Source organism: Podarcis gaigeae (genome assembly GCF_964106915.1).
Source record: "Podarcis gaigeae genome assembly, chromosome: 18".
NCBI classification, from domain to species: domain Eukaryota; kingdom Metazoa; phylum Chordata; class Lepidosauria; order Squamata; family Lacertidae; genus Podarcis; species Podarcis gaigeae.
In genome coordinates, this window is record NC_139696.1 from 5,104,246 (window position 1) to 5,118,273 (window position 14,028).

Below are 14,028 nucleotides of genomic sequence, written 5' to 3' on the forward strand. Positions count from 1 at the left end.
TCCCCAGCCACTCTGGGCGGCTCCCAATCAAGTATTAAAAACAATACAGTGTTAAATATTAAAAACTTCCCTGAACAGGGATGCCTTCACATGTCTTCTAAAGATAGGATAGCTGCTTATTTCCTTCACATCTGAAGGGAGGGCATTCCACAGGGCGGGCGCCACTACCGAGAAGGCCCTCTGTCTGATTCCCTGTAACCTCACTTCTTGCAATGAGGGAACTGCCAGAAGGCCCTCGGAGCTGGACCTCAGTGTCCGGGCTGAACGATGGGGGTGGAGACGCTCCTTCAGGTATACAGGACCGAGGCCGTTTAGGGCTTTAAAGGTCAGCACCAACACTTTGAATTGTGCTCGGAAATGTACTGGGAGCCAATGGAGGTCTTTCAGGACCGGTGTTATGTGGTCCCGGTGGCCACTCCCAGTCCCCAGTCTACCTGCAGCATTCTGGAATAATTGCAGTTTCCGGGTCACCTTCAAAGGTAGCCCCATGTAGAGCGCGTTGCAGTTTTCCAAGCGGTAGGCCAAGCTTTGTGTAGCTGGTTTTTCTTAAAAGCAGTCTTAAACCATGCAGCATGGTTGCAAACATCCCTCTTCACTTTTTAAAGTGGAAAAGCTGGGACCTTCTGCCTTGTTGTTGTTGTTGTTTGAATTTATATACTGCCCTATACCTGGCGGTCTCAGAGAGGTTCACAGAAAAGCTCACAACATATATAATCAGAATAAAAATAACCACCCAATATCATCTCCCCAGAAAATAGCCACATTTTAAAAGGGTAAAGGTAAAGGGACGCCTGACCATTAGCTCCAGTCGTGGCCGACTCTGGGGTTGCGGCGCTCATCTCGCTTTACTGGCCGAGGGAGCCGGCGTACAGCTTCCGGGTCATGTGGCCAGCAGGACTAAGCCGCTTCTGGTGAACTAGAGCAGTGCACAGAAACGCTGTTTACCTTCCCGCCGGAGCGGTACCTATTGATCTACTTGCCCTTTGACGTGCTTTTGAACTGCTAGGTTGGCAGGAACTGGGATCAAGCAACGGGAGCTCACCCCATCATCGCGGGTATTTGAACTGCCAACTTTCTGATCGGCAAGTCCTAGGCTCTGTGGTTTAACCCACAGCGCCACCCTATATATAGAAAGGAGCAAACCAGTGATATTTTAGGGAGCAGGCTAGCAGGTGGGGCCCATGGCTTACATCACAGGAGCCTACACAACACAAAACACTGTTGCTGTGTGTAGGTTTTGTTTTATTGGTTTTTTTCCCCTTATATTTTGGAAATGTACATCCAGTGGTTTTTTTTCCCTTTAATTTTTTTTGGGGGCCCCAAGAGAGCAGGGCCCTAAATTATAGCTTGTTTAGCTTATACGTAAATCCACCACTGGCAACTTGGAGGGTATGCCCAGCAATGCAGTATGAAGTAGGCAAACAAAGAGGAGTCCGGAAGCCCGTTTAGGGGTTCTGCCCGTGCTTCTCGCTAGCAGGAAAAACCAGGTAACAAAAGCAGTTCTGTGGGAGACTTCAGGGCGCCCTGTTGATTCAGCAAAGATCTCTTCTCTCTCCACCCAGCACACATCACTCCATCATTTAATCTGCCCAAAGTATAACAGACTTTTAACCACCAGTTCTGCGTGGAAAATGGCAGATAATGCCAGCTAAAAGCTAATCACCAGCCCCTTGTCGTTTATCAAGCAGCTCATGGCATTATCTCCATCATTCAGTTTGAACAGTCATCTGACAGAAGGACCTCCTTTGCCTCCCTCTGCTACAATTAAGGTCATCTCCTACTGGAAGGCCACTAAGCTATCAGAGAGTTCTTAGAAAGGGAAGCTACATGAGAACATGATAAGATGAGCCCGGGTGCTGGATTAGGCCAAAGGGGGCCCATCTGGCCCAGCAACCTGTTCAGACAATGGCCAACCAGAAGCTCCAGCAGTGGGGAACCTGAAAGCAGTATTCGAATAAAAGAGCAAGTCTCCTCCTCTGTGATTTCAGAAGTGTGATGGCCTCCTGTTATGTACTGAGTTGAATAGGATCCAAAATGCAGCAGTCTGATTGGCCCTAGAACAATAGGGTCCAGAATGCAGCAGTCTGATTGGTCCTAGAACAATAGGATCCAAAATGCAGCAGTCTGATTGGTCCACAGGAGCCACCCAATCCAGCTCCAGGTGGAAGTGAATCCACAACCTGATTGGCCTACAGGTGAATCCTGGAATTAGCCAATCACGTGTGGCCCATTGTGTAAATAATGTATATAAAGCAGACATTCTGGGGTAACTTCCATTCCTCCTCACCACTATGAGCTGAATAAAGAGCATGAAATCTGCTCTCGACTCTAAGAATATTTCACCTCCGACTGTGGAGGTTGGAACCACGGACGTTGTGGCTCAACCTCTTTTCAAAGCCATCCAAAGTTGACAACCACCACAATCTTGTTTGGAGCGAGTTCCATACTTTTAACTAAGCGCTGAGTGAGCGACAAGAACCCGCCGACAGCTTGTGAATCAATCTGGCTAACCTGATTAAACAATACACACACGAACCTGGCTCACACACATAAACAAATCTCCCTACAGCCAGCCAAAGACAACCAGCCACACCCCAAGCCACCACCAACCTTTCTCACCACCAAAGAAATACCACAAGCGAATAGTAAGAGAACCAACACAAGTGATTCTAGATTCAGGTAGGTAGCCATGTTGGTCTGACACAATCAATATATATATAAATTAAAAAACTGTCCAGTAGCACCTTAGAGACCAACTAAGTTTGTTCCATATAGTTCAAGCTCTGGTTTTCCCAGTAGTGATGTATGGAAGTGAGAGCTGGACCATAAAGAAGGCTGGTCGCCGAAGAATGGATGCTTTTGCATTCTGGTGCTGGAGGAGACTCTTGAGAGTCCCATGGACTGCAAGAAGATCCAACCTCTCCATTCTGAAGGAAATCAGCCCTGAGTCCTCACTGGAAGGACAGATCCTGAAGCTGAGGCTCCAAGACTTTGGCCACCTCATGAGAAGAGAAGACTCCCTGGAAAAGACCCTGATGCTGGGAAAGATGGAGGACACAAGGAGAAGGGGACGACAGAGGACGAGATGGTGGGACAGTGTTCTCGAAGCTACCAGCATGAGTCTGACCAAACTGCGGGAGGCAGTGGAATACAGGAGTGCCTGGCGTGCTCTGGTCCAGGGGGTCATGAAGTGTTGGACACGACTAAACGACTAAACAACAACAACAAACAAGAAGTTTGTTGTGAGTATAAGCTTTTGCGTGCATGCACACCTGTTCATGATCCTTAGTTGGGCATTTCACAGTTTGGGCACACTGCATGGCAGCTTCCTGAACCCCAGCAGGATCCAATCATATGGTGGTGATGATGATGATACATTTATTATTTATACCCCTCCCATCTGGCCGGGTTTCCCCAGCCACTCTGGGCTGTTTCCAACAGAATATTAAAAAATATGATAAAACATCAAACATGAAAAACAGGGCTGCCTTCAGATGTCTTCTAAAAGTCAGGTAGTTTCTTATTTCCTTGACATCTGATGGGAGGGCGTTCCACAGGGAGGGTGCCACCACCAAGAAGGTTCTCTGCCTGGTTCCCTGTAACCTCACAGTGAGGGAACTGCCAGAAGGCCCTTGGAGCTGGACCTCAGTGTCCAGACTGGAAGATGGGGTGGAGATGCTCCTTCAGGTATACTGTGCCGAGGCTGTTTAGGGCTTGAAAGGTCAGTACCAACCCTTTGAATTGTGCTTGGAAACGTACTGGGAGCTAATGTAGGCCTTTCAGGACCGGTGTTATATGGTCACGGCAGCTGCTCCCAGTCACTAGTCTGGTAGCCATATTCTGGATTAGTTGTCATTTCCAAGTCACCTTCAAAGGTAGCCCCATGTAGAGCGCATTGCAGGAGTCCAAGCAGGAGATAACCAGAGCATGGACCACTCTGGCCAGACAGTCTGCGGGCAGGGAGGGTCTCATCCTGTGTACCAGATGGAGCTGCCCTGGACACAGAATTGACCTGCGCCTTTATGGACAGCTGTGAGTCCAAAATGACTCCTAGGCTGAGCACCTGGTCCTTCAGGGACACGGTTACCCCATTCAGGACCAGGGAGTCCTCCACACCTGCCCACCCACTGTTCCCTAAAAACATTACTTCTCTCTTGTCAGGATTCAATCTCAATCTGTTAGCCGCCCCCCATCCTCCAACCGCCTCGCTATCTGATTGCCGTTTTAGGTTGCTTAAGCTTGCTTGGGACCCCCACTATCAGATTTTCACGCCTCCGTTGCTTCCTGGGGGAGGTGTAGTCCAACGCTAATAAAAGCTGCTAGTTTGAGGGGCTGGACAGTTAAGTGCCAGGCAGTTCCGTAGCTTGAACGTAGCAGAACGTCAAGATGTTGAGATTCGGTCAGCCTCTCCTACTTCTACTCCTGTCCTTGTCATGGGCCCAAACAGGTGAGTTAAACAAAAAACAAAGGACCGCCTTTGATGAGCTGTTTTCTGCTGCTCCCTTTCAGGCTAAGCCAGTGTCAATTCCTTCCCTTTGAGATGTTCAGGGTGCGAGTGCCATTTTTACATCGCCAGAACGGCACCAGCCGTGTGAAAGAGAGGTAAAGGTAAAGGGACCCCTGACCATTAGGTCCAGTCGTGACCGACTCTGGGGTTGCGGTGCTCATCTCGCTTTATTGGCTGAGGGAGCCGGCATACAGCTTCCGGGTCATGTGGCCAGCAGGACTAAGCCGCTTCTGGCGAACCAGAGCAGCCCACGGAAACGCCGTTTACCTTCCCGCCAGAGTGGTACCTATTTATCTACTTGCACTTTGACGTGCTTTCGAACTGTTGGTTGGCAGGAGCAGGGACCGAGCAATGAGAGCTCACCCCGTCACGGGGATTCGAACTGCCGACCATCCGATCGGCAAGTCCTAGGCTCTGTGGTTTAACCCACAGCGCCACCCACGTCCCTGTGTGCAAGAGAAGAGTGTGCCAAATTTGCACAGCCAGAGAACATTCATAAACATAAGTTTGTATCCAACCTGAGTCCTAGAGCAGACCCATTCAAATGAATAGGCGTGACTAGAATCGTAGATCTGGAAGGGGGAATCCCCAACTGAGATTATTTGCAATGGGACTACCCAGAGTAGGACTTAGCTGAATGCCTCTCAGGGTTTACAAGTGGACCTATTGAAATGTACGAGCGTGGCTAAGGTCCATTAATTTCAATGAGTCTGCTCTGAGCAGAAATTACTTGGAGTCAGCGCTTTAAAAGGGGTGGCAAATACCGTATTTTTTGCTCTATAAGACTCACTTTTTCCCCTTCTAAAAAGTAAGGGGAAATGTGTGTGCGTCTTATGGAGCGAATGCAGGCTGCGCAGCTATCCCAGAAGCCAGAACAGCAAGAGGGATTTCTGCTTTCACTGCACAGTGATCCTTCTTGCTGTTCTGGCTTCTGAGATTCAGAATATATTTTTTCTTGTTTTCCTCCTCCAAAAACTAGGTGCGTCTTGTGGTCTGATGCGTCTTACAGAGTGAAAAATACGGTAGATTTTAAATGTTCTCCAACTTTGTATGGGTGTACCTCATAAGGCAGCAAGGAGGGGAGCACTCTTGGCGAACTTATCTCTGGTATAGCTCAGTTTGCAGAGCACGAGACTCTTAATCTCAAGGTCTTGGGTTCGAGCCCCACGTTGGGCAAAAGGGTCCTGCCAACGGCTTCAAGTTATAAGAAAGGAGATTCCATCTAAGCAACAGGAAGAACTTTGTGACAACAACAACAACAACAACAATAATATATTATTCATACCCTGCCCATCTGGCTGGGTCTCCCCAACCACCCTGGGCTGCTTCCAACAAAGTATTAAAATACAGTGGTCTGTTAAACATTAAAAGCTTCCCTAAAGAGGGCTGCCTTCAGATGTCTTCTAAACATCTTGTAGTTGTGGTTCTCTTTGACATCTAGTCGGAGGGCGTTCCATAGGGCAGGTGCCACCTCCGAGAAGGCCCTCTGCCTGGTTCCCTGTAACTTGGCTTCTTGCAGTGAGGGAACCACCAGAAGGCCCTTGGCGCTGGACCTCAGTGTCCAGGCAGAACGATGGAGGTGGAGAAGCTCCTTCAGGGATACTGGACCGAGGCCAGTATAAGAGCTGTTCGACAGTGGAACGGTCTCCCTTGGAAAGTGGTGGGCTCTCCTTCCTGGGAGGTTTTTAAGCACGGCCATCTGTCCTGGATGTTTTAGCTGAGATTCCTGCCTTGCAGGGGGTTGGACTGGATGACCCTTATGTCTTGTCAGGATTCAACCTCGTGATTTTTATTTTTATTTTTGCAGCACATTTGCGGAGCCAGATCGTCGGAGGCCAGGAAGCAGTACCCCACTCCAGACCCTATATGGCAGCCCTCAAAATGGGCGAGGGCTATGGCTGCGGCGGGTTCCTGGTGGACCCCCAGTGGGTAATGACAGCTGCACACTGCATGAGGTACGTCTCACTATTCCCTAGTGATTGCCAGGGCCCAAGCTAATGGGCGGAAGCTGGTCTTTTGTACAGGTGCTGGCAATGCCTTTGTAGCCAGCTGGGGAAGTGAAAAATGCGGAAGCGAATGAGCTTTGCAAGGTGAAGTCTCTCCCTCTCTCTCCCTTCTCCCCGCTGCTGCAACCACCTGCTCTTTGCAAGCAGAACTGCAGTTGTCAATATTGCACATATGGAAGCAATAGGATGGATGGAAGCTGGTGCTTATGGAATCAAAAATTTCCCACTCCCAAAAATGCGGTTTCAAAGCTTTGCTAGCAGAACTCGTTGCAAAACAGATCCAAAACAATTAACGTTACAACCGAATAGTCGTGAGAAATCATATGCTTGTCCAGGCATAGGTTCAGCATCTTAGAAACATTAAATAACTTCAGCCAGAGCTGTAAACAAAGCTGTCACAGGCTCCATTCCAGCCAAAGCTGTAAACAAAGCTCTCACAGGCTCCATTCCAGCCAAAGCTGTTCTCTAGTGGAGAGAAAACATTAGGACACATGCTTTCTTCCACGGTGCTTGAGAACAAAGACCAACTCCCTCCAAATGGAGATTTGCAGCTGAATACCTTTCCCACGTGACCTAAAGTTAAACACCTCCGGGACAAAGCAGCAGAGATGCCTTCTTAGTTCATTACCAACCTATTAGGCAAACTGGTGTAGAAATCTGAAGAACTGAATTTAAGACTGGGGAAATGGACAGATTCCCCCATCCTGCCTGTCACCAAGAGAGAACGATAGCTGAGGGTAGATTCACGGTTCACTAACCCTTGCCAATGCACACTGGTGCCCTTGTTTTCCAGCGAGATGACCGTGGTTTTGGGGGCACACGACCGCTCTGCCATTGAGAACACTCAACAGGTGATCGGCGTTGAGTCGTACCACATGCACCCGGAATATGATCGTATAACGATTTCAAACGATATCCTTCTGCTCAAGGTAAGTTGCTCCAGGCTCCCTCTCCCTTTCTCAGCACCCTCAAAGCCAGGGGCCTTGGTGGATAAATCTGAAATTTATAAATAAAATAACAATTAAACAAAAAAAGGCAGGGACCTCAAGGAGGAAGGGGTTAAAAAACTCTTCGTATCCCCCCTAGGGACATGGGTGGCACTGTGGGTTAAACCACAGAGACTAGGACTTGCCAATCAGAAGGTCGGCGGTTCGAATCCCCGTGACGGGGTGAGCTCGTGTTGCTCGGTCCCTGCTCCTGCCAACCTAGCAGTTCGAAAGCACATCAAAGTGCAAGTAGATAATTAGGTACTGCACCAGCAGGAAGGTAAACGGCGTTTCCATGTGCTGCTCTGGTTCACCAAAAGCGGCTTAGTCCTGCTGGCCATGTGACCCGGAAGCTGTACGCTGGCTCCCTCGGCCAATAAAGCGAGATGAGCACCGCAACCCCAGAGTTGGTCACGATTGGACCTAATGGTCAGGGGTCCCTTTACCTTACTATCCCCCCTACCTGTGCAGTATAATGAATACAACACAGTGCTCAAATGCCGCTGCCTGGTGTAGCAGCTTCACTGTGGCTTGTGGGAGAACTGACCCTCACCAGGGACTAGCACCATGGTGTGGGCAACTAAAGTGGGAGTGTAGCCTTCTTAGACTTTACCGACTGGTGGGATCTGCGTTGCTCCCAGGAGGGAGAAAGGAAGTCAAATGACACAGAGGTTGACTCAGAGAAAGAGTTTATTCTGCTCTCCGGATAGCAGAAGGCACTTGCGTGGTCAGTTCGCAGCAAGTCCAAAGAAATGAGAAATTTCATGCAGTATATATATCCTCCAGGCACCCTCTCCCCCCTTCCCCAGGAATCCAATCACGTCAGCTCATACACGTAAGTTGACATCCATGACTATAAACAGATATTCCTTTTCCGGTACTCTTGACCATAAAAGGTTGCTCCTGTTCCTATACTCTTATCTTGGAGCAGGAGGTCACCAACTCTTAGAGCGCTCCTGGCACCGTTCCCGGGTCTCTTGTCAGACCTGACATTGTCTGTGCGTCTTTTGTGGTCAGGATGTAAGATAAGACCCAGACGTGCCCCACGGAACTGGCAAGGCCATCCATTGCCGTCACGGATTGATAAAGGAGAGGGCTTTGAGCACTTGTTTATACAGCTGGCTTTCTGTTTATACTCAAGAGCTCAAGTTAATGCATTTTAGAAATGCTCCCTTGGAGGAAGAAAAATGTGGATTTCAGACTGACTGCACAGAAACCCATTCCTTCAGAAGTTTCACCAAGATGCTTCAACTTCAAAAATGGGGAAGTGACGTATTAAAGGGACTTCCCTCCTTTTCCTCTCTCTTTAGGAAATACAAGTTCAGAAGCTTACAGGTGGCAGAAGCAGTGGAGATCTGTATCTGGAGTGTTGTGCATTGAGCCCGGGGTTCAAATGTGGCCATTCAGGCTTTGGTCCTTGGCATTGTCCTCAGACCACACTCTTTACATTTATGTTAGGGTTGCCATATTTCAGACACAAAAGTTGTTTTTTGGCAACGTTGTTGAGATTTTGCAAAATCTCAAAAAGAAAAGGAATCGACATTACTGATGTAGATTGACCATCCATTCGGATTTTCCTGGACATTTTAGTGATTTCAGATAGAATCATAGAATCATAGAATCCTAGAGTTGGAAGAGACCACAAGGGCCATCGAGTCCAACCCCCTGCCAAGCAGGAAACACCATCAGAGCACTCCTGACATATGGTTGTCAAGCCTCTGCTTAAAGACCTCCAAAGAAGGAGACTCCACCACACTCCTGGGCAGAAAATTCCACTGTCAAACAGCTCTTACTGTCAGGAAGTTCTTCCTAATGTTTAGGTGGAATCTTCTTTCTTGTAGTTTGGAACCATTGCTCCGTGTCCACTTCTCTGGAGCAGCAGAAAACAACCTTTCTCCCTCCTCTATGTGACATCCTTTTATATATTTGAACATGGCTATCATATCACCCCTTAACCTCCTCTTCTCCAGGCTAAACATGCCCAGCTCCCTTAGCCGTTCCTCATAAGGCATCGTTTCCAGGCCTTTGACCATTTTGGTTGCCCTCCTCTGGACACGTTCCAGTTTGTCAGTGTCCTTCTTGAACTGTGGTGCCCAGAACTGGACACAGTACTCCAGGTGAGGTCTGACAAAGGGAGGTTGGATAACCCTCCTACATCTCTCGATTCCTTCCTGCAGCTGGTCCACAAGGCTACTCTGAACAAATACGTCCAGATGATTCCCCTGCCCAAATCTAGCAGCGACCTCCCCGAGGGGACCCCCTGCAGCCTGGCAGGGTGGGGCCTGATTGACGACAACCAGGACACGGAGAAGCTGTTTGAGACCAATGTCACCATCTACAGCCGTAGGAAGTGCATGAAAGTCTACCCACAGCTCAACGATGCGATGATCTGTGCTGGCAGCCACAATGAGCTTCGGGATACAAGCCAGGTGAGGGGGAGGTCAGGGATGGAGGAATCTGTGGCCCCCACACCCTCCAGTTTGGACTCCAGTTCCCATCAGCCAATGCTCAGGAACCATGGGAAAGTTCTGAACCACCCTTGGGAGTCAGACCAGTAACATAATAGTAACAACAACAGCAACAGCAGCAGCAACAACAAAAACTTACCGTATTTTTTGCTCTATAAGACTCACTTTCCCCCTCCTGAAAAGTAAGGGGAAATGTGTGTGCATCTTATGGAGCGAATGCAGGCTGTGCAGCTATCCCAGAAGCCAGAACAGCAAGAGGGATTGCTGCTTTCACTGCGCAGCGATCCCTCTTGCTGTTCTGGCTTCTGAGATTCAGAATATTTTTTTTCTTGTTTTCCTCCTCCAAAGACTAGGTGCGTCTTATAGAGCAAAAAATACGGTAATATTTATAGCTCACCCATCTGGCTGGGTTTGCCCAGCCACTCTGGTTGGCTCCCAACAGAATATTAAAAACACGATAAAAGATCACACATCAAAAACTTCCCTAAACGGGGGCTGCCTTCAGATGTCTTCTTAAAGTCAGATAGTTGTTTATTTCCTTGACATCTGACGGGAGGGTGTTCCACAGGGCGGGCGCCACCACCGAGAAGGCCCTCTGTCTGGTTCCCTGTAACTTCACTTCTCGCAGGGAGGGAACCGCCAGAAGGCCCTCGGTGCTGGACCTCAGTGTCTGGGCAGAACGATGGGGGTGGAGACGCTCCTTCAGATATACTGGGTTTTAAAGAACCCTTGTCCTATATAGGATTGCCTTCAGGAGGCTTGGAGGTCCAATAACAACTCCATACCCACCAATATTTTTCCAATGTAAATAATAATAATAATAATTTATTTATACCCCATTCATCTAGCTGGGTTTCCCCATTCAATCTGAGTGGCTCCCAACAGAATATTAAAAACACGATAAAAGATCACACATCAAAAAAACGTCCCTGAACATGGCTGCCTTCAGATGTCTTCTTAAAGTCAGATAGTTCTTTCTCTCCTTGACATCTGATGGGAGGGTGTTCCACATGGCAGGCGCCACTACCAAGAAGGCCCTCTGCCTGGTTCCCTGCAACCTCGCTTCTCGCAGGGAGGGAATGGCCAGAAGGCCCTCAGAGCTGGACCTCAGTGTCCGGGCTGAACGATGGGGGTGGAGACGCTCCTTCAGGTGCGTCCTAAGGAAAAGTGGGGCATTCAGGGATCAAATCAGAAACCGGGATGGCATCTCTAAATCAAGGACCTCCCTGGAAAATAGAGACACTTGGAGGGTCCACACTGACCTAGACTGGAGAACCTCCCTCTAACTCTTAGATGCACTGATTCTAATTGGAGCCAGAGGCCCAGATCTTTGCAATTGAATGGTGCCGTTTGAGGAGCTTGTAGCAGTGAGGATGTTTGCTTTTCTCCCCCCCAGGGTGACTCCGGAGGCCCCATGGTGTGCAAAGGCGTGGTACATGGAATCGTCTCGTTTGGTAACTCATACCCTCCTGGAGTCTACTCTCGCATCGCCCATTTCCTTCCCTGGATCAAGAAAACCATGGAATCCTGAAGAGAAGAAGCAACGTGCACCCTTTGCTCAATATATATATAAAAAACCCTTCTGCATGCTTAATAACCTGTACACCTTTCGTTCTGCAATCCCATCCACCCGCAACCTATTGAAGCAAGTGGGTCCATGGTGTCTTCAATTCACAAGTGCATTTGTGATTTGCCTCTTCTTAGAGCGGCGATTCCCAGAGAGGTTGAACAGTCGACCCATTTCTCCACTCCAAGAATTCTGGGAAGCGTACCCGTATTTTTCGCTCTATAAGATGCACCAGACCACAAGACGCACCTAGTTTTTGGAGGAGGAAAACAAGGGGAAAAAATATTCTGAATCTCAGAAGCCAGAACAGCAAGAGGGATCGCTGCGCAGCGAAAGCAGCGATCCCTCTTGCTGTTCTGGCTTCTGGGATAGCTGCGCAGCCTGCATTCGCTCCGTAAGACACAGAGACATTTCCCCTTACTTTTTAGGAGGGAAAAAGTGAGTCTTATAGAGCGAAAAATACGGTAGTTCTATGGGGGGGGAAACTACAGCTCCCAAGATTCTTATGGGAGGAAGCCACCATGGCTGTCTAAAGCAGTATAATGCTTGAGATCTCTATGCACAGTATTATATGTTTTCAGTGGAACTGCCCCAAGTCCACTTTGGTTGGCTATATGCCTAAGGGGGCAAGGATAGCCAAACGGGGAGAGGAAAAGAAGTTGGGAGGGAGGGTGAAAACTGGAATCAGCCCCTTGCTCTGTTGCATTCTCTCAAACGTATATTATCCAGTAAAGCAAAATGGCTGAGCATTTATCTTGTACTTTTTTCCTTGGCTCTCTCCGAAAATGTCGTGAAAACGCCCGGGGGGGTCAAATATCACAAGTGCCGTTGTTCAGGGGTGTGTGGGTGTGGGTGTTGCGTTGCAATAATAAAATGAAATGCTGGGAGGAGTCCATAGAATTAGAAGGGACCCCAGGGGTCATGTAGCCCAACCCCACGCAATTCAGGAATCTCAACAAAACGACCCGAGACAAATCGTCAGCCAACTTCTGTCGTCTTGCTTTATTCATTTCCCACGAATTGTTGAGCCCGTTCCACTTATCAGGTCTTTCCTTTTCGTGATTTTGAGGCTCTTTCCTTCCTGGGTGATGGCACAGGGATTCGAACCGCCGACCTTCTGATTGGCAAGCCCTAGGCTCTGCGGTTTAGGCAACAGTGCCACCCGCGCCCTGTGCCACCCTGGGTAGCTTAGCGCAAATTATAAAACCACAGTAAAATAGCACGCATTAAAAGCTTCTAACTTCTATATGTCTTCTAAAAGTCATGTAGTTGATGCTCTTTCAGATATACAGGGTTGAAGCCATTTAGGGCTTGAAAGGTCAGCACCAGCACTTTGAATTGTGCTTAGAAACATACTGGGAGCCAGTGTGGGCCTTTCAGGACCGGTGTTATATGGTCCCAGCAGCCGCTCCCAGTCACCAGTCTGGTAGCCGCATTCTGGATCAATTTTAGTTTTCAAGTCACCTTCAAAGGTAGACCCACGTAGAGCGCATTGCAGTAGTCCAAGCTGGAGATAACCAGAGCATGCACCGCTCTGGCGAGACAGGGAGCAGGCAGGGAGGGCCTCGGTCTGTGTACCAGAAGGAGCCACCATGGACACAGAATTAACTTGCGCCTCCACGGACAGCTGTGAGTCCAAAATGACTCCCAAGCTGCACACCTGGTCCTTCAGGGGCACAGTTACTCCACTCAGGACCAGGGAGTCCCCCACACCTACCCACCCCTTGTCCCTCAATCCACCTACCATCTGTATTAATTTAGCCAAGCCTACCGGACAGGGCATGGTTTCCCAGTACGTTTCCGAGCACAATTCAAAGTGTTGGTGCTGACCTTTAAAGCCCTAAATGGCCTCGGTCCAGTATATCTGAAGGAGCGTCTCCTCCCCCATCGTTCTGCCCGGACACTGAGGTCCAGCTCCGAGGGCCTTCTGGCGGTTCCCTCACTACGAGAAGCGAGGTTGCAGGGAACCAGGCAGAGGGCCAAGTTACAGGGAACCAGGCAGAGGGCCTTCTCGGTAGTGGCACCCGCCCTGTGGAACGCCCTCCCATCAGATGTCAAAGCGATAAACATCTACCTGACATTCAGAAGACATCTGAAGGCAGCCCTGTTCAGGGAAGTTTTTAATATGTGACATTTCAGTGTATCTTTTATCTTTGTTGGAGGCCGCCCAGAGTGGCTGGGGAAATCCAGCCAGATGGGCGGGGTACAAATAATAAATTATTATTATTATTCGAATCCCTGTGACAGGGTGAGCTCCCATTGCTCGGTCCCTGCTCCTGCCAACCTACCAGTTCAAAAGCACATCAAAGTGCAAGTAAATAAATAGGTCCCGCTCTGGCGGGAAGGCAAACAGCGTTTCCGTGCGCTGCTTTGGTTCGCCAGAAGCGGCTTAGTCATGCTGGCCATGTGACCCAGAAGCTGTACCCCGGCTCCTTCCGCCAGTAAAGCGAGATGAGTGCCGCAACCCCAGAGTCGGTCACGACTGGACCTAATG

General features: G+C 49.1%; 1 protein-coding gene and 1 long non-coding RNA gene across 2 annotated transcripts; one reads left to right on the forward strand and one right to left on the reverse strand.

Moving 5' to 3' along the window:
- The first annotated feature begins 4,286 nt into the window (after nucleotides 1-4,286).
- Nucleotides 4,287-12,285, forward strand: LOC310835783 (cathepsin G-like). The gene is made up of 6 exons (XM_083720748.1): nucleotides 4,287-4,447; nucleotides 6,315-6,462; nucleotides 7,307-7,442; nucleotides 9,677-9,928; nucleotides 11,364-11,741; nucleotides 12,003-12,285. Exons 1-5 carry the CDS (start codon nucleotides 4,387-4,389, stop codon nucleotides 11,496-11,498), a joined length of 732 nt encoding a protein of 243 aa, XP_083576874.1. The 5' UTR covers nucleotides 4,287-4,386; the 3' UTR covers nucleotides 11,499-11,741; nucleotides 12,003-12,285.
- Nucleotides 5,271-13,248, reverse strand: LOC310835896. Its single transcript, XR_014559774.1, has 3 exons — nucleotides 12,522-13,248; nucleotides 10,318-11,124; nucleotides 5,271-5,500 (listed from the first exon to the last, which is right to left on the reverse strand). It is a non-coding gene; the product is annotated as an uncharacterized lncRNA (long non-coding RNA).
- Between the last annotated feature and the right edge of the window lie 780 nt (nucleotides 13,249-14,028).

Excerpts from the sequence above, each read along its gene's own strand:
- LOC310835783 (XM_083720748.1), top strand. The coding sequence starts at position 4,387 with ATGTTGAGATTCGGTCAGCCTCTCCTACTTCTACTCCTGTCCTTGTCA. Across the intron at positions 7,443-9,676 it reads ACGATATCCTTCTGCTCAAG|CTGGTCCACAAGGCTACTCT; the intron begins GTAAGTTGCTCC and ends TCCTTCCTGCAG. Across the intron at positions 9,929-11,363 it reads AGCTTCGGGATACAAGCCAG|GGTGACTCCGGAGGCCCCAT; the intron begins GTGAGGGGGAGG and ends TCTCCCCCCCAG.